Source organism: Archocentrus centrarchus, chromosome 21 (assembly GCF_007364275.1).
Source record: "Archocentrus centrarchus isolate MPI-CPG fArcCen1 chromosome 21, fArcCen1, whole genome shotgun sequence".
Taxonomy (NCBI): domain Eukaryota; kingdom Metazoa; phylum Chordata; class Actinopteri; order Cichliformes; family Cichlidae; genus Archocentrus; species Archocentrus centrarchus.
Window position 1 is genome coordinate 3,149,436 of NC_044366.1, and position 20,576 is coordinate 3,170,011.

Below are 20,576 nucleotides of genomic sequence, written 5' to 3' on the forward strand. Positions count from 1 at the left end.
CAGCCCAGCCTTCAACTGTTTTCCATCAGCTCGGAGTCACGTCGGGGTGTGAAGGCTTTCTTCCTAAAAAGAAACGTGAACATTTTTATGGTTTTATTTTCATTTTGAATGATTTTTATGTAGAACTTTGTTTCTTTAATGATTGTAATTTGTTTGCTGATGTGGGTTTTTGTGTTTTTCACCTGGGAAACACTTTGGATCCGTTCTTGTTGTTTTTACACCCTGGACACTCCTTGTTTCAGCTACTGCCATGAGGCAGACGTTTCAGGACAATGAAGGCCAGAACAAACAGACTGAGGAACAGCTTTTATGCCAGGGCTATCATTGAACTGAACTCTGTGTGGTTTGGACAGTGATGTGGGGTGGTAGTGCTGACTGTGTGCGTGCGTTGGTGTGTGTATTGGGGCTAGATTCGTCTTAATTTACTATTGTGCACTGTATTTTAGTAATCATTTTTATCACTCATATTTTTATTATTTTATTATTTATTGTCTGAGGCACCTAAAAGGAATGCATTTTAAATTTCGTTGTGCAACTTCTGTGTACAATGACAATAAAGATTCTGATTCTGATTCTTTTAAATGCGTCTCAGAAATAAATCGTTCGGTTAACCATAATTTAGGTAACTTTGAGCTGTTTTTGGCTCAGTGAATCACGTGATCTTTGACAGCTGCACACTCCCACCCAGGCTGCTGTGATGAGCTCCAGCTTTAATCCTGTTTGAGCGTCACTTTCTCTGCACGCCGCCAGCCGCGGGTTCAGTTTTAGGGTGGATTTTCCTCGTGTCCTCGTGACCTCGTGGTTTTTTTGTTGTGTGAACTTGACCCTCGCTGCTGATTGGTCGGAGCGTGGCCGACGCCTTCTGACCGCACAGCCAGTCGGAGCCTGCGCTGGCTGCGCGCCGGTTCCGGGGATCCGGGAGGAGGTCTGTCAGTGCGCACCGGGTGTCCGTCCTTCCCCTCGTCACCGAGCAGTCGTGCAGATTCCCCGGGGAGCAGCCGGTTGTGTCTAACGTTTATTTTTAAAAGAAGAAGAAGAAGATGGATCCGCTGGTTGCTGCTGTGGACCAGGGCACAAGCTCCACGAGGTTTCTGGTGAGTGAGATTTGGTGGAGTCTCTTCCCGCTGTGTTCAGGGACAGGAACAGCAGCTGGGACAGCCGAGCACTTTTACCCAGCAGTCATTCTGGTTTACAGGCTGTGAGGAAACTGAATCATCGTAGATGAAGGTCTGTTTGCTGCCCTGTTGCGCTCAGCTGCGGCTCTCAGAAACCAGCTCTGACCGTTTCAGCTCCTTCTGTAGATCATCTCAGGAGGAGGGGGCGGCAGATCTCATTTATTTACCTGATTTTATTCTGGGGACGCACATTTATGTAGTAAATACTGTGAGAGTGAAGGCCGCGGCAGTTTGATATAAGATATAAGTTTGTAATAAATAAGAAGGAAGCAGCCAAGAGGACCCGCAGCTCCCACCTGCTGTAGGTGTTATTCAGGTGCATTCATGAAGACTTAAAATCAGTCCTGCTGTTTGGTCCCTTTGAACAAATTTGGACTTGCTTAACTAGGTCAGCTGGAAGATTGAGCTTTGGCACAGAGCGCAGCAGCGAGAGGCTCTGAGGAGGTGAAAATGCTGCTCTCAGACTCTCAGAGAGAAGTTCAGATTCTGAGTTTTCTGACATGTACCAGCTTCCTCTCATAAATCAGTGAATGCACTTTATTTTCTTGTGTTCGAGATTTAAATGTAGCCAATAATTATGGAAGTGCTAAAGTCTGCCGAGGACGTTTTTCCCTGAAAGCACCTTTGATCCTCTCTGTTCATCATCAGCCAACATGTCTCCGAGCAGCAGTAAAACTTTAACTCCTGTTTTTGGCTTTTATTGAGGGGAACACTCCATTATCAGCGCTGATCATTAACCTGGCCCTTATTTGTGCGTACATATTTAATAATCATATAAAACTAAACTTTACTGTCTCATGCTACCTTGTGGTCCTGTCTCATGGTGCCAGTGCAGAACACTGATTCATAACATTCAGGAGGTTCTCAGTTGGATTCAGGTCTGGGGAATGTGAGGGCCGCACAAAGGCATCAGCACCTCCATCCTCCAGGAACTGCCTCCATGCTTTGGCCACATGAGGCCGGGCATAGCGCTGCACCAGGAGGAACCCAGGGCCTGCCGCACCAGTATAAGGGGTGACAGTGGCTGTGAGGCATTCAGAATCAGAATCAGAATCAGAATCAGAATCTTTATTGTCATTGTACACAGAAGTTGCACAACGAAATTTAAAATGCATTCCTTTGTAGGTGCCTCAGACAATAAATAATAAAATAATAAAAATATGAGTGATAAAAATGATTACTAAAATACAGTGCACAATAGTAAATTAAGATGAATCTAGCCCCAATACACACACCAACGCACGCACACAGTCAGCACTACCACCCCACATCACTGTCCAAACCACACAGAGTTCAGTTCAATGATAGCCCTGGCATAAAAGCTGTTCCTCAGTCTGTTTGTTCTGGCCTTCATTGTCCTGAAACGTCTGCCTGATGGCAGTAGCTGAAACAAGGAGTGTCCAGGGTGTGAGGGGTCCTGGAGGATGTTCTGTGCCCTCCTCTGGCAGCGGGCATTGAACAGTTCCTGGAGGGAGGGCAGGGGACAGCCTATGATCTTTTGAGCCGTGTTGATGATTCGCTGGAGTGTTTTCCTGTCTGCTGCTGTGCAGCTGTTGAACCACACAGCCTGGTATGCAACTGCAGTCAGAGTACTGTTGGCTGGCACATGGAGGTCTGCGTGACCCTCCAAGATATGCCTCCTCAGACCATCACTGACCCACAGCCAGACTGGTCACGATGGATGATGTTACAGGCAGCATAGCATTCGCCTCGGTGTCTCCAGACTCTTTCACATTTGTCATGTGCTCAGTGTGATCCTGCTCTCATCTGTGCAGAGCAAAAGGCACCAGTGCTGGGCTACATGGTGCCAGGCTGTGAGCACTGGTCCCGATTTCTGGCATCGGTCAGAAACACTGGATCCTGGATCCTTCTGTGGGACTCTGACATGCTCCTCCTGCTCCACCTCACATGAAGGAGCAGATATCGGTCCTGCTGCAGGATGTCCTCCACCCTCCTGAGACTCTGCTGTGAGACACAGCAAACAACGGTTTCTGCTTCCAAATTGAAATGAGTCCATCAGAGGGACGGCGCAGGTCGAGTTTTTTGGAGACAAAGCTAGAGAGGTGAGGCGGAGATGGTTTGGACATGTGCAGAAGAGGGATGGTGGATATACTGGACAAAGGATATTGAAGACTGAGTTGCCAGGGAGGAGGAAAAGAGGTAAATCTAAAATAAGATTCATGGATGTAGTGAAGGAGGACATGCAGAGGGTTGGTGTGATGCTGGGATAGGGTGAGATGGAGGCAGATGATTCGCTGAAAGAAGAAGAACTGGACATGCTGATACCCTGAGGTTTTGCTGACTCTGTGTTACACTGTGATCATCCAGTGTTCTCTTTGTTCCTTTCAGCTGCACAATTAAGAGTCAGAAGGACAAAATACTCTGATTATTTGCATTTAATCCAGCTGTGGGGCTGCTGAGCAGGCACTGCTGGGGCTGCACAGACAGTCTGACCTGTGGGTGGATGGGTCAGAACAAGGACTGCAGTCACCAGCTGAAGGTGGAGTTGAGGCGAGAAACTCGTGAGAGAAGCAGCTGCTCATTGCTTCATCTGTTTATGTCACAGACAAACAGACAGATGTGACAGGCCTGTGGGTGCAGAGGAGCACGGTTCATGTGCTTATTCATTTTTTAGGAACCAGTGGGTGCAGCTCTGTTCTCAGTTTAAACTTGTGCTCATTTTGGGATCAGGTGGAAGAAAAGGTCAGACTGAGTTCAGGTCTGATCAGTTTTCTGTAAGTGTGATGATTCATACTTTTAACATCGATGGTGCAACAATGAACTAAAATGACATCAGACGTCCTCCTTGCATCACCCACTCTGTCTTTTATTGCAGGCTGAGTTTGTTCTCGTTAGTTTTCCAGCGTAAAATGAGTTTTGGGAAATTAAAGTTTCGACTTTACGGCTGAAACTACTCTGAAATCACATGTCCTAAAAGCTTAATGAGTATTTCCTGTAGCTGGGTGAGTGTAAGTGCTGCACTGTGCAGTCAGGAGGTTTATCCTGTTACCTAATCAGAGAAAATGCTGACTTCTGTCTGTCTGCAGGTGACGGTGAACACGCTGCTCCGTGTTAATGCCCTCCTTCTCTGCAGCACCCAGCTCTCCCTTTTTATCCGACAGCACCCTGAGGTCACATTTGAGCCAATAATCAAAGCATTACTGGAAAAAATGAAACCGTTATAGCTTTAATGTGTTCCTTTGTTAAATGAAGCTACCTCCCAGAGATTTCTCACTCTTTGTTGCCCTTTAACCTTTTTGTATTTCTGTTCTTGGTTTCTAACCAGCCGTGTTTCTCTCCAGGTGTTCAATGCAAAAACAGCCGAACTGATCAGTCACCACCAAGTGGAGATCAACCAGAGTTTCCCCAAAGAGGGGTGAGTGACTCAAACTTCACATTAACATAATATGATGCTGTGTGGATCCCCCATATTGTTCTGGTGCAACAGACTCTACTGTGCACAGTATTTATTTATTAATTTGCTCAGAGACTCGTCACTGGCAGCAGCTCGTGTTGTCTCTGCACCACCAGCTTGAGCTTGTGTTGCTTTTGCAGCTCGAGCAGTTTGTGCACTAACAGGATGCTTTGCAGTTTTCGTCTTTGTACACCTGCAGGGGTCCAGTTTTCAGGTGATGCGAGACAGAGAGCAGAGGAGAGAAACCAATCACAGTGGGGCTGAATCACACAGGTGCACATGCTATGGTTAAAGAACAGAAATGGAGTCGTTTAGTTTGTCAGGTTTTATTTTATTTATTTCTTGGGGGATGTGCCATTTGGATGAGCTGTTCTTGAGAAAGCTGAAAGCCATTTTAGAAGGGTGCTGTGGTAGTTTTAAAACATATTATTACGAGAACAAAGTAAATACACTTCCTACAGCATGTGGAGTTAAAAAAAAAAAAAAGCTGTTTGCAGGGCTTTTCCTGCTCTTTGGGGATGTGATTACATGTCAACATGACAGGTCCACATAAAGTTACTACAAGGAGTCTGTGTTACTTCATGTTGCACTTTTCTCTAATTTTTGGCCATTTGGTAAATGAGTAAATGAAACTCCGCTTGGAAAAAAAACTTGTTGACTTGGTGATTTTGGCTTTGGTGGAAGGCCAGAACCTCTGTGGGCACCAAAATATGCAGAGAAAGCTGTGCTGCGCACTCAGCTGTGAAACAGAGAGCAGAGGAGAGAAACACAGCAGAGAATGTGACACTGGGGCTCAAACGAAGCAGGTTCACATGACGTAATTAAAGACCTGAAATGAAACATTTTGTAGTTTTTAAGTTGAATTTTTTTTTGCATTTCTTTCTCTTTGGTTTCTTTGGGAGCGTGTTGTTTGATGGGAGCTTCTCTCCAGAGAGCTTGAAAACATGTCTGGTTCATACAGCGTAATAAAGAAGGGAGTCGTACTGCCAACTTAACAATAATTAACAAACATTTGTTGAATTTAAGAATAATAAACATGATGTATATCAGTCAATATCTACAGTGTAAAGCAACACATGGGTATGTAGGCAGATTTGAGGCGCATGCAAAACAAAACTAAACTGATAACACAAACAAAAGGAATCCAGCGGGGTGCAGACGGCGTGGGGGCCGACACAGGGAGAGAGCAGCCCTGCCCCTCCAGGGAAGGTGGGGTTTAAATAGTCCTGCAGGTGTTCTAGTGACCTCCTGCACCTCCACAGAGGAACTCCTACAATGTAAACCACACACAGCACCGTCACAGGAATGTAACGGAGGCGAACTGAAAAAGCTTTTTGCAAGAGTTCGTAGCTGCACTGCAGATGCTCTTTGTTGTGTTTGGATTTTTCCAGCACTCTTCTCTGCAGATCACTTTAAGCTCTTAGATATTTCTGGGCTGGATTTGCAGCATTTACAGTAAAAGCTGCACAAACAGCATTCATCTTTGGTAGTGCTGCAGTCAGGAGACTGCGAGGGCCACTGTGAAAGCTTCAGCTTATGTAGCACGCAGGGATCTTTGGGCATCCTTTGAGCCATCGTCTCTTTTTAGAAGAAAATCCTTATTTTAGTTTCACTCGGCCGTGTGACTGCAGGTAGATCACACCTGTTTCCACCTGCGGGCCTAACAGCTGAAGATGTGTTTATTTTTCCTCATTTTAAAATTCCGTCCACTTCCTGCTCACACTTTCCACCTCTGAAGCTCCTCTGTCTCATCCACGTATTGTTTTCCTTAATTCACTGGTTGACTTTTGTGATGTGGCAGCAGCTGAGTTTTCCTGCTCATCCTGGTTGAGTGGAACGGGATCAGCAGAAGCTTCCTGCAGCTCATCGAGCAGATCTGCAAGTTTCTTATCCCTCAAATCTCATCTGGACTTCCGTTTCTTTTCTTCCTTTTCAGAGTTGGAAAATGTATGACTTTTCACTTCATGAATGTAAATGAAAATACCAAAAAACCTTTAACTGTTTTTATTTGATACAAACAGCTTTTTTGATATGTTTTAAAATTGAACCTTCCTGGATGCACTGCCAGGATCTTCAGACTGTAACGGCAGCACTTTGCAACCTTGTGTGCCAGCTCCTCCGAGCTGAATATTTGCTTGTAGTGTTTTAATTGCAGCGTGTTAAGTAGAAGTTCGTATCTGAAAGGTTTTGTGCAGGTAAATTTGCCTTTGACAGGTTTAAACGTGTCCTGTGCGCTCGTGTGTTTGTGTGCTCAGCTGGGTGGAGGAGGACCCGCGGGAGATCATGCAGTCTGTTCACGAGTGCATCGAGAGGACCTGCGAGAAGCTCTGCAAGCTCAACATCGACGTCTCCAACATCAAAGGTGGGACGCTGACGGGCGGATGAGAGGGGAAACCCACAGGGAGGATGGGGGGGGTGTTCACTCATATTTTGATGTCTTGATTTTGTTTCCAGCGGTGGGAGTGACCAATCAGAGAGAGACGACCCTGGTTTGGGACAAAGAGACCGGCGAGCCGCTCTACAACGCCATCGGTGAGAACGTTAGCTTCAGGATTTCTACATCAGTGTCAGCCTTGCTGAGCTGTGCTGACGTGTAATGATTGTGTAATGTGGGAAATGCTCAGTGTGTGATCCGATTACAGCAGGTTGCATCCTGTGTCTGTTCCTGCCCCACCAAAAACTGCTGCTCTCACTCCCACTCACACAGGCTTTCATTCAAACTCCATCCGGGGCTTCAGGCCAGTTTACCAGCAAGGTCCCTCATTGGATAAAACCCAGCAAAGGTTACACCTCTGCTACGCCTCTCACAACAAGAGAAAAAGCCATTTCCTTGGAATGGTGTGCACACCGTTTCCAAACAGAGTGAACGAGCTGAGGGCACGTCCAGTTTTCTGGACTGAAGCCATCATGAAATGCTTCACATCATCCTGTGTGTCCGTTTAGCTTATTAAGATCCCAATTAGCTACAACAAAGCAGCAGCAGTTCCTCCTGGGGTCCACACAAACTTACACAGAGGCATATGACATCTTAACAAAAGCACACAAACAGGTACAACAGCTCCTTAGCCCCGGGTTAGGGTTCATAGGGTACACCCAAACTAGCCAGATTCATCAGTTTCTGCCTGTGATCAGAAGCTGTGAAGATGTTACTTTAAAAGTTTCTTAAATCCCGTTTTCCTGGTTTGTGGTGGGATCGGGAGCTTCTGTTCCTTCATGGAAACAGTTCTCACTGTGGGAAATAAAAACGTCCCCCTGAAGCTGTCAGAATAATCACGTCTGTCTGCAATAATACAAATCAAATACAAATGCTTGTACAATATAAACGAGTCTTTGCAGCAAGAATATTTCTGATAAATATGAGTGAAGAGTAATCCGTGTTTACAGCTGTGTGTAAATCAGATGATCAAACCCTGAATTAAACGTCTGGTTGATCTTTTATCCGCAGAAATCCGGCTCTCTGTCCAGGATCATTTACTATCTGTGCAGAATTTAAAATCCAAGTTAGACAGAAGATTAAACAATATTTAACCTGCTAGTTTGTCTGTACAAAGTCCGCGTGGTGTCCCTCGTGCCTCCTGCAGGCTTCACTCAAGCAAAAGTTGGATTTTCAAAGCAGCATTTTTCTTTCCTGCTGTGCTCTTCATGCTGAGCTGATTCTCCGGCGTGCTCCAGAGTTCATGCAAAAGTTCACGCAACATTTCTGTGAGCAGCTGAGTGAAGGCGAGCTGATTTCCAGCAGGTAGAAGATGACTCATTATTTTCATGTTTTTATTTCCTTCTCTGGCCACTGACAGAGGGGACACGCCTGTGAGGAGGTGCACCCTCACCTCCTAAAATCATTTATGAATGATAGCACATGAACTGTGCACCTCTGTAAAAAATAAGCAGACCTGCTCCGCAGCAACATCGCATTTGTGGTTTTTGTGGTCTCAGGCTGCAGCGGGTGGCAGTGTTTGTGAGTTTCACACATTTCTCACAGATGTTTTGTGTTCCCATGTTTGAATCTTTCTCCTGTCCTGCTTTGTGTTTAGTTTGGTTGGACCTGCGCACACAGTCGACAGTGGAGAGGCTCATTAACAAAGCGCCAGGAAGAAACAAGAACCACCTCAGGGTGAGAGACGATGGGCAAGAAGTATTAACTGTAATACCTGTGTCAGGACAGAGGAACACTTGGAGGTGTAGGGGTAACATAGACTCAGAAACCTGAAAGAAGGCGGGGCCTCTTGCTTCAGTTTAAAGCTTTTCTTTGTTCAAACGTCTTCCTGAGCTGTGTTTTTACCGTCCTCATCCTCACAGCATAAGACGGGCCTTCCCATCAGCACCTACTTCAGTGCGGTGAAGCTGCGCTGGCTGCTCGACAACGTGGACGAGGTTCACGAGGCGGTGCTGAGCGAGCGCGCCATGTTTGGCACGGTGGACTCCTGGATCATCTGGGTGAGGCCTGTTGGAAAGCTGCACCTTTCCTCTGCTTTTTATCATCAGTGTGTGATTTATTTATGTCCCCCCCTCCCTCAGTGTCTGACGGGGGGAAAGAACGGGGGGGTCCACTGCACAGACGTGTCCAACGCCAGTCGCACCATGCTGTTCAACATTCACACCATGGACTGGGATCCCGAACTGTGCAGGTGAACCAATCACACTACAGACTGTATACAAAAGATGGCCGTCACCCTCTGCAATCTGAAGCCTTGTTTTAAAGTCTCAACTTTAGCATTTTGGCCACGGCCATCTTGGGTTATGGAGCCAGAGGTGACCATATTTGGACGAGAGGTTTGACGAGCTAAGGTTAGCATGCTAGGTTAGCAAACACACTGTATGGGAGTGTCACAGAGTTTAGAGCTAATTAGTGCTAAATAATAAATACTCACCAAAACTGGAGCACAGACATGCTGGGTGACCTGTACTGCACAGCAGCCACATTATTGATCAGATAATGGCATCAAAAATGCTCCAAAAGGATCCAACAGCACTAACACGGTCCAGAGGTCCAGTTCAGCCTGTGTTGCCATCCACCTGTCAAAGAGGCCACGCCCCCAGTAATACAGTACAGTATTACTGTACAGTACAGTTACATAGCTGTTTGTATCAGGCTGTAAACACATTTATTTCTGCTGTAACGTTGGAGTTTAACGTTGGACGCTGACTGCTGGATTCACACACACAGAATGAAGCATTTGAAGTTATCATCTGCTGCATGGACCGGACTGTGCAAACAGACCTGTTTGCACAGTCCGGTTAAAGCTCATTCACTCCCCATTCAGGCAGTTAATGAGCCGTCACTTATTGCGAGTAGTGAGCCGAGCCTCGAGGCAGTGGAAACCACCTCTGCGGCACTAAATTTTTATTTCTTTTGAATCCTAAAAGCTCAGAAAGGATTGAGCTGCATCTTCCGGTCTGTTGGTCATCTGATTCTTCAGTTTCAGCTCTCCATCTTCAGACAGAGAAACAAACAGGAAGCTGTTTGTTTCTCTGTCTCTCTCGCTGTTTGTTTTTTATGAACCTGCATCATGGTGACCATTCCTGCTGTGCTGCTTTCAGGTACTTCGACGTCCCGATGGAGATCCTCCCCAGGGTCAGGAGCTCGTCGGAGATATACGGCTGGATGGTGAGCTCAGAGTGTTTGTTTCTGAGGTCACAGACCTGAAACCACCTGCCATACTTTTTTTTTTTTTTTTTAGCTCAAATCAGGGATGGAAACCTGTGCGGCCCGGTGAACAGCCTCATTAAATGCCATCATTACAGTAATGGCTATAAAACTTGATAAGAAGCATCGGCAGAGCAGATAACGTGCAGATAGTGAGTCAAAGATTTCCAGCTAAACTTTTATTATCCTGTTGAATTTCTGCTGGACAGTTTGTTTCCACACATTCAGAGGCTGGAAACAAGTCCACACCCCCACTCACAATTTATTATTAATTCAGTTTTAATGAATTGTTTATTTTTCTGATATAAATCATATTAGTTCAGCTTGAAGCTCTATTTCACGTTTTAGCCCAATCATCTAAAGGGTGGAGTTAAGTATCAGAGGGGGTCGTTAATCAGTTTCAGCTGCTTTGGTGTTCATGAAATTACCAACAGGTGCGCTAGAGGGGCAACAATGAGACCCCCCCAAACAGGAATGGTTTTACAGGTGGAGGACGCTCACATTTTTCCCTCCTCATCGTTTCTGACTGGTTTTTCACTAGTTCTGCATTTGGCTAGGGTCAGTGTCACTGCTGGGATCATGAGGTCATACCTGGACCCTACAGAGGTCACACAGGTAGTCCAACTCCTCCAGGATGGCACATCAATACGTGCCATTGTCAGAAGGTTTGCTGTGTCTCCCAGCACAGTCTCAGAGCATGGAGGAGACTCCAGGAGACAGGCAGTTACTCTAGGAGAGCTGGACAGGGCCGCAGTGCAGCATCCCCACCTGCAAGAGACTGATGCATCTGCCTGAAAGCATCTTTCACTCAGTGACCAGGCAGATTTTTCTTTTCTTTCTTTCTGGGGGCCACACAAACTACTGAGCACCATTTTGAGTTACTGCAGTGAAATTTGGGAAAAATGTCTAAGCCTACTGCATCATTTTTTTAATTGAATTTTGGGGTGTCTTTGAATTCAGCCTCTGTAGGTTGATAATTTTCATTTCCATCAAACAATGCAGCATCCTTTCATTCCTAATATTACCCAGTATATCCATATCAGTATAGATATCCAGCAGGATATTTTTCCCATTGAGATCTGATGAGTTTTCCAAGTGTTCCTTTAAAATTTTTTTGAGCAGCCATATTATTGGTCAGATAATTGCATTATGCTCCAAAAGGCTCCAACAGCACAAACATGGTCCAGAGGTCCAGTTCAGAGACTCCAGTTAGCTCAGGTGAAGGCTAGCAGACAGCTAGCAGCTACAGCCACCTGTGTCACATCCACCTGTCACTCAGAGAGGCCACACCCCTAATGATGTAAACTTTAAACTGCATTAAAATTTAAACAGTTCTAAGGGTGAAATTATCTCTAGACACCAAAACCGCGTTTGTATCAGGCTGTAAAGTTTTAACATGGGAGTCAGTGGGATCTGACTCACTGCTGGAGCCTCTGCTGGACGTCAGAGGAACTGCAGCTTGTGGCTCTGCAGCATTTCCAGCCTCAGAGGTCATCTCTGCCTGTAGCAGAATTATGCAGGTTTTTTTGTCTTGCATATAAAAATATTGGTGCCCACCACAGAGGTTTTGATCTTTCAGACTGTGGTTAAAAAATATTGTTAGCCTTCTTTATATGAGCACTTACATGCGTAATCGCACACCTGGAAGGGTCCATTTTAAACCCTGTCCATGGCCAATCAGATGTGCACTCCTGCCATCGTCAGCAAAATGCACAAATGATGTGTTTCTTATGAATAATAACACAGAAATATTTACTGTTTTGTAGCTTGTGTGTAACCGTTCATTGAGTTGTATAAAATCGCGTGTTGTGGCCGTTCCCTGATAAACATCCTGATAAGAAGCTGTGCTGCTCGTGTCTCACATCATAGTGTTTACTGCTGAAGCTTCTTTATGCAACCTGCTCTGTGGACCGAGGTCCAGAGGTCGGTGACAGCAGCTCTGTTTGTTTTTCCCTCATCGATCATTGCCCCCCCACTGTCCCAACCTCCTTAATGAGTGAAAGAAATAAATAATCATTTCTGATTAAACTAGAAAGGTTTAAGTTTAGTTAGACATGATAAAATAATCAATTTGCTGTTAGCTAATAAAAATATTCAGTATGGATTATGCCATGGACCTTTGCTACATTGAACTGGAATTATCATTAATAACTCTTTAGAAGAAGAAGAAGAAGAAGAAACAGCCTTTATTGTCCCACAGAGGGGAAATTTGGGTGTAACAGCAGCCGCAGTTATTATAAATATAAGTAAAAATATAATAATTCACACTAAGAAAAGAATATAAATATATATAAAATCAACAAACAATATTAACCTTAATACTACTAATAATAACACTATATACAATGTACATGATGTGCCTGTGTGTTGAACCTTAACAGGCCGGACTATTTACAGTATATTATATATTATCCTACATTGTGTAGGTTATTGTGGTTTTTGTTGGGAGCAGTGATGATTATAAAGTCTTACAGCTGCTGGGAGGAAGGATCTACGGTAACGCTCCTTTGTGCATTTAGGATGCAGCAGTCTGTCACTGAAGGAGCTCTCTTTATGATGCATACGAGAGTCACAGGTTTGATTCCCTGCAGGGGTGACGTCCTGCTGTTTTCATATCATCGCCGTTTGCTTTGTGCCACGTTATCCCAGATCTGAACATGTCCACGTTTCTGTCTCCTAACAGAAATCCGGCTCTCTTGCAGGAGTTCCAATTTCAGGGGTAAGAACTTTTCTCTCTCTTATACAACTTTATTTAAACACGTGTGTCTGCGCTCAGCTGTGAGGCTGTCGCTGTGCTGCAGTAACACATGGTTTTCCTCCCAAGATTTTTTTTTTCTGAGTAGAGAATATTTTGCAGGACATCCAATCAAGTCTCCCATGTGACACCTCAGAATCAGCTGATTTGTTTTCTATGAAGGCAGGAAAAACTGCCTTCAGACACGATCTGTATGTTTTCAGAGTTACAGGCCCTCAGTGTCATGGATCCATCATAGTGTGAATAACCTGCAGCAGTTTCATGTCTGTGACACAGAGCAGCAGAAACAAGCGCTCGGACTGTTTGATCTGATTTCTGATAACACACAGGAGGAAACCTCCAGAAGTGCATTCTGGGTAAATTTCAGTGGGTTGTATCATCCTGTGGGCTAGGAGGGATGGGTCAGAAACAAAGGTCTCACCTACGGTTTGATACCAGGCTCATGCTCTGGCTGTGGCACTGTCTGGGTAACACTCGAGTGCTCGTATTGACCCAAAGCTGCTAATAACTGCTGGTTTGGAGCTCCCAGGAGGTGCAGGTGTGTTTGGGGTTGGATCGCTCATCTCTTACTGTTTCCGTGTCTTCAGTGTCTCGGTGACCAGTCAGCTGCTCTGGTCGGTCAGATGTGCTTCGACGAAGGCCAGGCCAAAAACACGTAAGCGCTCTGTTCTTTATTACACTCACGTCATCGTTTCTCACCGTGCATTCATTACATAATAATTACATGACAGTTGAGACTATCAGGATATTCATAGGAATATTTCATGGGTTAAACTGGATTACAGATTCGTGCTGAAAATGACGCTTCACTCAGACGGCGTCCACACAGTCGATCTGTTTCACCTCTGCTTCCCACGCTGTCCCGTCTCCACCCTGCTACAAATGGTGTCTCTGCTGTGTTTCATTAAAATGTATAGTGACTGTTTTCACTCTTAATGAAACGGTTATGTTTAGTAAACTGTAACATTTAACATTTCAACCAGGCTGTCCTGGCTGTTAACCCTGTACAATGTGCTGCTCGCACCACTCCAGCCTCCCTATGGAGGACTCTGCATGAAGCAGCCGGATCACCACAGCACCGACACAGGACAGGTGTGACAGGGAGTCACCTGAGAAAGCAGCATTATACAACAGTTTGGGATGAAAGTGTTATCTAATAGCAGAGGGTTAGAGGTCAAAAAACATATAAAGCGTTCATGAACACACTCATAAATGGTTGAATTTATAATTAAAGTCACCTGTAAACCCCTCACCTGTCTAACTGTTCTGGTGTACAGGTATGGGACTGGCTGCTTCCTGCTCAGAAACACAGGCACCAGGGTGAGACGTTGCTTTTTTAAATATATTCATTGCTGTAACCATTTTAATGAGACATATTTCCCCGTTATTTCACCCTCTCTGTAATCATTTTCATGTGCCAGTCTGTGATGTCCGACCACGGCCTGCTCACCACAGTCGCCTACAAACTGGGAAAAGACGAGCCGGCCTGCTACGCCCTGGAGGTGGGTGAAATAACCCTGACCGGTGACGGCTGTCTGCGCGCCGAAGTGATCTCACAGTCTGCTGCTTTTCTTTTTCCTGCAGGGTTCAGTCGCCATAGCGGGCGCAGTGGTGCGGTGGCTGAAGGACAACATGGGGATCGTGCAGTCCTCCTCGGAGATCGGTACGCTCATCGCCGTAGAATACCTGCAGGACTCGGCGCTGGGATTTGAGCTTGAATATCACCTCCTCTGTCTCCTGTTGTCTCTTTCAGAGAAACTAGCAGCAGCAGCGGGAACGTCGTACGGCTGTTACTTTGTCCCGGCTTTCTCCGGGCTCTATGCCCCCTACTGGGAGCCCAGTGCAAGAGGGTGAGAGAGTCAGCTGTTTGAATTATACACTGCAGGGTCATCCTACACTGAACGGATGCTAAAATTGTTATATTTCTGTTACCATTTTGGGAACATTACATATGAGCAAAATGAGCCCAGTACTGACCCTGAGGAACCCCAAACCTAACCTAGAAAACTCCAAATAATACCACAATAAATGTGGAAATATTTGGACATTTTAACGTTTTGTTTCTGCATTCGGATTCGCCCTCCTGTGCTTTGCAGCATCATCTGTGGACTCACACAGTTCACCAACAGGAACCACTTGGCCTTTGCTGCTCTGGAGGCCGTCTGCTTCCAGACCAGAGAGGTGAGCTCGCTGTTTGCTTATTGGAGCTCCAGAGTGGCTTTATTTCAGCCAGAAGGAGTTTCAGCCTCTACAGGAGTTAATAAAGGATTCATGAGGTGTTTAAAACTCGAGTTCAAGTGCTGTGTGTGTGTGTGTGTGTGTGTGTGTGTGTCAGATCCTTGATGCGATGAATCAGGACAGCGGCGTCCCTCTCACACAGCTGAATGTGGACGGAGGGATGACGTCCAACAGGTTACTGATGCAGCTGCAGGCCGACATCCTCTGCATCCCCGTAGGTAAGAAGACTCAACACACACACACAGATTTTGTGTGTGGAAGTTTGCATCCTTGTATTTTATTTGTTTAGATGTTTAAAGTGTAAAATGAAGCGCTTCATGTCTTCTAGTTTAAACTCTGAGTTAAATACGAGGAGCCGGTGACGCGAGCCTGGACCTGGACTTTAAACGGTCCCGTCTCTGCTCACTTTTGTCCCATTTAAAACAGACTCGTGACCTTTGACTGATAAACAGACTGAAGGTAAAAGCAGAAATGTACCTGTGTTTACACACAGTGTGTCACCAGTTAAGCATGAATGGATTTTACACACGTATCCATATTTTTTTTCACTGTAATTCTTTTGCAGTGGTGTGTAAGTGGAGGATTATATCACCTGCTATCAAAGCCAAACAGTTTGCAGCAAAACAAATGAACAGATCGCTCCTTTAGATTTTTAGAGACTTTATAAGAGAGTGTAACGACCGCTTGGCTCATGCTGACGTGTTTGGTCACACGCAGAAGTGACAACATGTCCTCATGTCTGATGACAGATGATTCTTGTAAAACACTCCCGGTAAACCCCTAACTTGCAGCAGCACTGCTCCCCCCAGTGGTGGGAGGTTTGATAAAACCACAACATGAACTCAGAATGACTCAGAACTAAAAATATATCAAAGGTACTTTTTGTAAAAACCTTCGTAGCACAACAGTTGGTTCTAAATGTGAGTTCAAGTTTTTCCTTCATTTCCATCAAACGATGCAGCATCCTTTCATTTAGCAGTTTGGCTAAAGAAGCTGAAGGGAGGCGGCTCACTCAGGTTTGTACAAATCAGCAGTTGCAGCAGCTTTTATTTTGAAAATCTGACACTTAAGAAATTAAAATTAGAAATTCTTTATTGTCATTGCACATTTTCATGCAACAAAGTTCTGTTTGAATTCTGGTTTAAAGCATCTTGGTAAATTTCTGTAATGTACTACGGGGGTTTGATGGCATCAAATCACCTCGATAGCATCCAGTAGCTGACTGGAGGCTTTTATTTCTTAAAAAAGACACTTAAATCATCCCATTAGTCCTCTAACTACACGGGAGCTTTTAATTTGAAAATTTAACAGCTGTGGTCATCCTGATAAGTTCTTATCAATAAGTTTGAACATGTGGCATCTTTTTTTAAATCTTTGAGCATGAGCAGAAGAGTTTTTGCTGAAAGGAGCTATTAAAGCCAGCAGCTGGTGAATTAATTAAAATTAATTAATGAGTCACTGACACGAACATGTCACTACAAATTTGTGCATAAAATAACCAGAATGCAGGAAGTGACGCAGCTGGTGGCTCTCACTAATTTAGCCTCTCTCTCTTTAATGTCCGTCTTGTGTCGCTCCAGTTCGGCCCACCATGTCAGAGACCACAGCTCTGGGTGCAGCCATGGCGGCAGGGGCGGCGGAGGGTGTGGGCGTGTGGAGCCTGAGCCCCGGTCAGCTCCCACATGTCACATCAGAGAGCTACGAGCCTCAGATCAACCCTGAAGGTAACACCACGACAGGCTGATCTTATATCTCATCATAGTTTTGGTTGCAGAGCTCCTTTTAATAGCAGCTTCTTTAAGTTAATGTATTTATAATTTACAGTGTTGGGCTTTAATGCATTAATTTGCAGTTTTAAGTGATTAGAGTGAACCTGAAGTTGGTTTTTAGGCTGTGTAACTGACAGTGAGATGCTCATCGATACCTGCAGAGACCTCATTACATTTATTTCAAAGCTTTATTTAATCAGTATTTTTGCACTATTTACACTATAAATATATTTATATATTATTATTATTGAAGCTACACAATAGCATATGAAGTAAAATGTTTGCCTTTCCTTTTTGTAAGTGGACTGATTCTCATGTAGCACTTTTCTACTCGAGTACTCGAAGCGTCTCATTCACACAAGCACTTTTTTCTACCTCTAAGTGCTTTCTATCCAACATCCACACACAGTCACATTTAACTCAGGGTTCAGTATCTTGCCCAAGGATACTTTGACATGGAGCAGCCAGGGATTGAACCACCAACCCTCCCATTAGTAGCTGACCCCGCTGTACCACCTGAGCCACACCCACCCTCAGCCTTCCTTTTAAAGCTCACAGGCCGGCCAAAATTCATAAAATGTGTCTGTGCTGTTTTGTCTGCAAAGCTTAGAAATTATGCTTTTGTGTATCGTTAATTTTACAGTTACAGTGGCAGCAGTTGAGCAGCAGGCTTTGAATCAGTTTCCACTGAGCATGTAATCACTTAGTGAATTTTAATAATGATCTGCTGCCATCTCCTGGATGTTCCTCTGATGACAGTGAAAATAAAGCTCCGTGCACTTGTTTCCTCAGAGAGCGAGTACCCGCTTCGCTCGCTGGAAGAAGGCTGTCCAGAAAGCCATGAACTGGGAGACCACAGAGCCCTGCTGCAACGGTGGTGGTAAGCAACCGCAGTACTGCAGTATTTTAAATGTATCACACATACAGGAAGTGACCTCAACAGTTGGATCATTTTCCCCTCACTCACTGACAACAGGTTTAGGGAAGAAGATGAACGACGCCCCCTGGGGGGTCCATCCCACTCCTCCCCCCACCAGAGTGGACCACTAAGGTCCGACACTTACCGCTGCCTGCCATGTGTAACACTTAGCTATGACTTGAGGCATGATCAGGTTTTAAAGGCGTTATTAACACGGTGTGTGACGGCTTGGACCGATGCAGATGTTTTTACTGATGCAGATGTTTTTTAAAGTCGACCTGCTCTGCTCATTTCCAGCTCCACGATTTTATTCTTGGACTGTGCTAAAGCAGCTTTGCATGATTCACGGTTCAAAATAATCCTTCCTTATCTCACGCTAGGACAACAAGCTCCTCCCTCTTTAACCCAACTATCTTCTGATTGGCTGCCCCCTTGTAAGCAGAAAGTGGGTGGGTCTTCTGTGCCTGAGAGGACCATATTAGGGACATCATACAGATTTAAAAATAGAAAAAAGCAGTGTGAAGCTGAGTGCTTTAGAGCAGTCTGCAGCCTGATCTTCAGGCTCATTATCAGAAACTTTGTCCCTGTTGTCACGAACATCCACCTTTGGAGCAGGAGACGGAGGACAGGAAGCAAAATAAGGTCCATTTTAAAGTTGCTTTTTTTATATATATAAATTCCTGTTTAAAAGCAGTTTAAATCCTTCCAAATTAAAGTCATGGAGGAACATGAGGAAACGTTACATTTGGAATTTCCAATAACCTCCGTGAGCCACACTAACAGGAAGTAAGGTGCTGCAGGTGTGTAGTGACGGGACTCAGGGCAGATTGGATGCTACACTGACTCCTGAACTGGTCTACTTGTCCATAATGAGCTGTGAACTCCTCACATTCTTGCTGTTTTTCTGCTTTTTAAAGGTTTTTAAACTGATTTATACTAAAACGACCTAAAGGTGAATTAAATCTGAGTCAGGTCCAGCCTGATTGATTGCGCATGTGGCTGCATTTATTTACTGTATACCCTCTGTCAAGTTTTTTTTTTTTTTTTTTTTTTAGCAGGGTAATGTAAAAGGTTCTGGATGGATTTGCTGGAAATTTAGACCAGAGGAGGGGCTCGGCCACCCATTGTAGAAGTGATCATGTTGTGGAGTTGATTTAGATAAGATTTGGATCCATGAATTTTTTTTCTATGATTCTTTTCCATATAAGGTCAAAATTGGACAGCTGACTTCATATATTTACAAAGACTACAGTATGTAACTGATTGCTGACAAACTGGATCCAAGAACTCACTTCCTGTTCCAGTTCTCAGCCTTGGGGAGGGTATACAGGCTCAGGACTGATCTGTTTTTGACTCTTATATGAACTGATGGAAATCAGGAGGTTGCGGTCACTGGGAGGTTGGTGCTCTAACTCCTGGTCTGCAGCTAAGATGCTAAGTGACACTAAGCGTTCCTGTAGTGTTTGTGTAGTTTTAAACCTTTGCTTCTAGAAAACCGGAAGGCATCGGCTGTTTCCTCTCTGACCCTCGTCTTGTCCGCCTCACAGACCACCAGCAGAACCTGAACTGTGTGGAGCCTCTTTGTGGGGAACAAGAAGACTGTGGAACACGATGGAACTGGACGACCGCTCGATGAGCGTGCGATCACCTTCGGTGAGGTGCAGCCTCCGAACATTCCTGCGATTTTTAATCACGAACCTCAAGTGCCATCTGGAAGGAAGGAAAGACGCGACCTGCAGCCAGGAACGGTTCCACGCTGTCCAGTAAAACCGATGAACCCTGCCCTTCAACACAGACTGTTGTTTCTGCTGTACCTCTCACTGCACCCACAGGGAATCCTGGACTTATTTTTAATGTGCTCTGTACTAGTGTTGATGTCTTTACCCTTTTCTCCCAAATCCAAGCACAGGGTTCTACATGGAGTGGGAGGGGCCATTTTAAAACGGGGTTGGATGAAATTAGAAAATCGTCCTTAAATAATTTAACTTACTGTGATCTGAAAGCTGACTTACTCTTAACAGCACTTTAATTTATCCTGCTCATGGAAAAATAAAATCATCTCATTTTTTTAATCTGTTTATAGTAAAAGTGCTTTTAGACTCGTTTATATTTAATAATCTTCACACTTGATGACCATGAAAATCTGGCAGATCATTTTCCATGAGAATAAAGCTGCTCCTCTGAACGGGGGAATGTGGTGACTGATTTCACACTCCAAGAAAATGTTTCTGAATCACCAGGATGTGGTTTGATCTAGGGTTTAATATTTTTCCCGAAAATGACATGAATCAAATCCCGGGAAATGACGAGCCATTTCCCGGGAATCCCGGGAAAAAGTTTATTTATTTATTTATTTTAATTAGGCCTTCTGTAGCCTGTGTCGGCCTTAACCTATTGTGATATTGTAGAGGTAGCTTTCCAGCTATGTCCTGTTATGCCCAGTAGGGGGCAACGTTGGCTTGATTAACGCAATAAAACCTACATCTCGGCATTTGAGTGCTCGAGCTATGCGGTGTTGTATCGTTCCTCAACACTCCCTTAACAAATATAATTCAATATTCCTCCATTGTACATGGAATTATACCAAGATATTTTACAACTGCTGGTGCAAAACAATACGGTTCATCTCCACAGCATTGATAATGGCTCAGCCACGCTGTC

The 20,576-nt window shown here is 44.7% G+C and overlaps 1 protein-coding gene across 3 annotated transcripts; it reads left to right on the top strand.

The window, feature by feature from the left end:
* The first annotated feature begins 790 nt into the window (after positions 1-790).
* On the top strand, positions 791-19,987 carry LOC115801013 (glycerol kinase-like). Of its 3 annotated transcripts, XM_030758697.1 has the most exons (20): positions 819-1,094; positions 4,478-4,551; positions 6,846-6,952; positions 7,045-7,122; positions 8,622-8,701; positions 8,887-9,024; positions 9,106-9,215; positions 10,129-10,195; positions 12,918-12,953; positions 13,577-13,644; positions 14,267-14,309; positions 14,411-14,491; positions 14,574-14,652; positions 14,743-14,839; positions 15,086-15,170; positions 15,325-15,445; positions 16,808-16,951; positions 17,789-17,876; positions 17,973-18,047; positions 19,463-19,987. In XM_030758697.1, the coding sequence occupies exons 1-20, from the start codon at positions 1,041-1,043 to the stop codon at positions 19,680-19,682; spliced, it is 1,845 nt and encodes a 614-aa protein (XP_030614557.1). In that variant the 5' UTR covers positions 819-1,040; the 3' UTR covers positions 19,683-19,987. The 3 variants fall into 3 exon arrangements, with proteins under 3 accessions (XP_030614559.1, XP_030614558.1, XP_030614557.1); XM_030758699.1 differs by lacking the exon at positions 19,463-19,987 and having other exon boundaries at positions 791-1,094; positions 17,793-17,876; positions 17,973-18,046; XM_030758698.1 differs by lacking the exon at positions 17,973-18,047 and having other exon boundaries at positions 818-1,094; positions 19,463-19,599.
* Positions 19,988-20,576: the final 589 nt, after the last annotated feature.

Coding starts and splice junctions, on each gene's coding strand:
- LOC115801013 (XM_030758697.1), top strand. CDS start 1,041: ATGGATCCGCTGGTTGCTGCTGTGGACCAGGGCACAAGCTCCACGAGG. Junction 12,954..13,576: donor CAGGAGTTCCAATTTCAGGG/GTAAGAACTTTT, acceptor CCGTGTCTTCAG/TGTCTCGGTGACCAGTCAGC. Junction 15,171..15,324: donor TCTGCTTCCAGACCAGAGAG/GTGAGCTCGCTG, acceptor TGTGTGTGTCAG/ATCCTTGATGCGATGAATCA.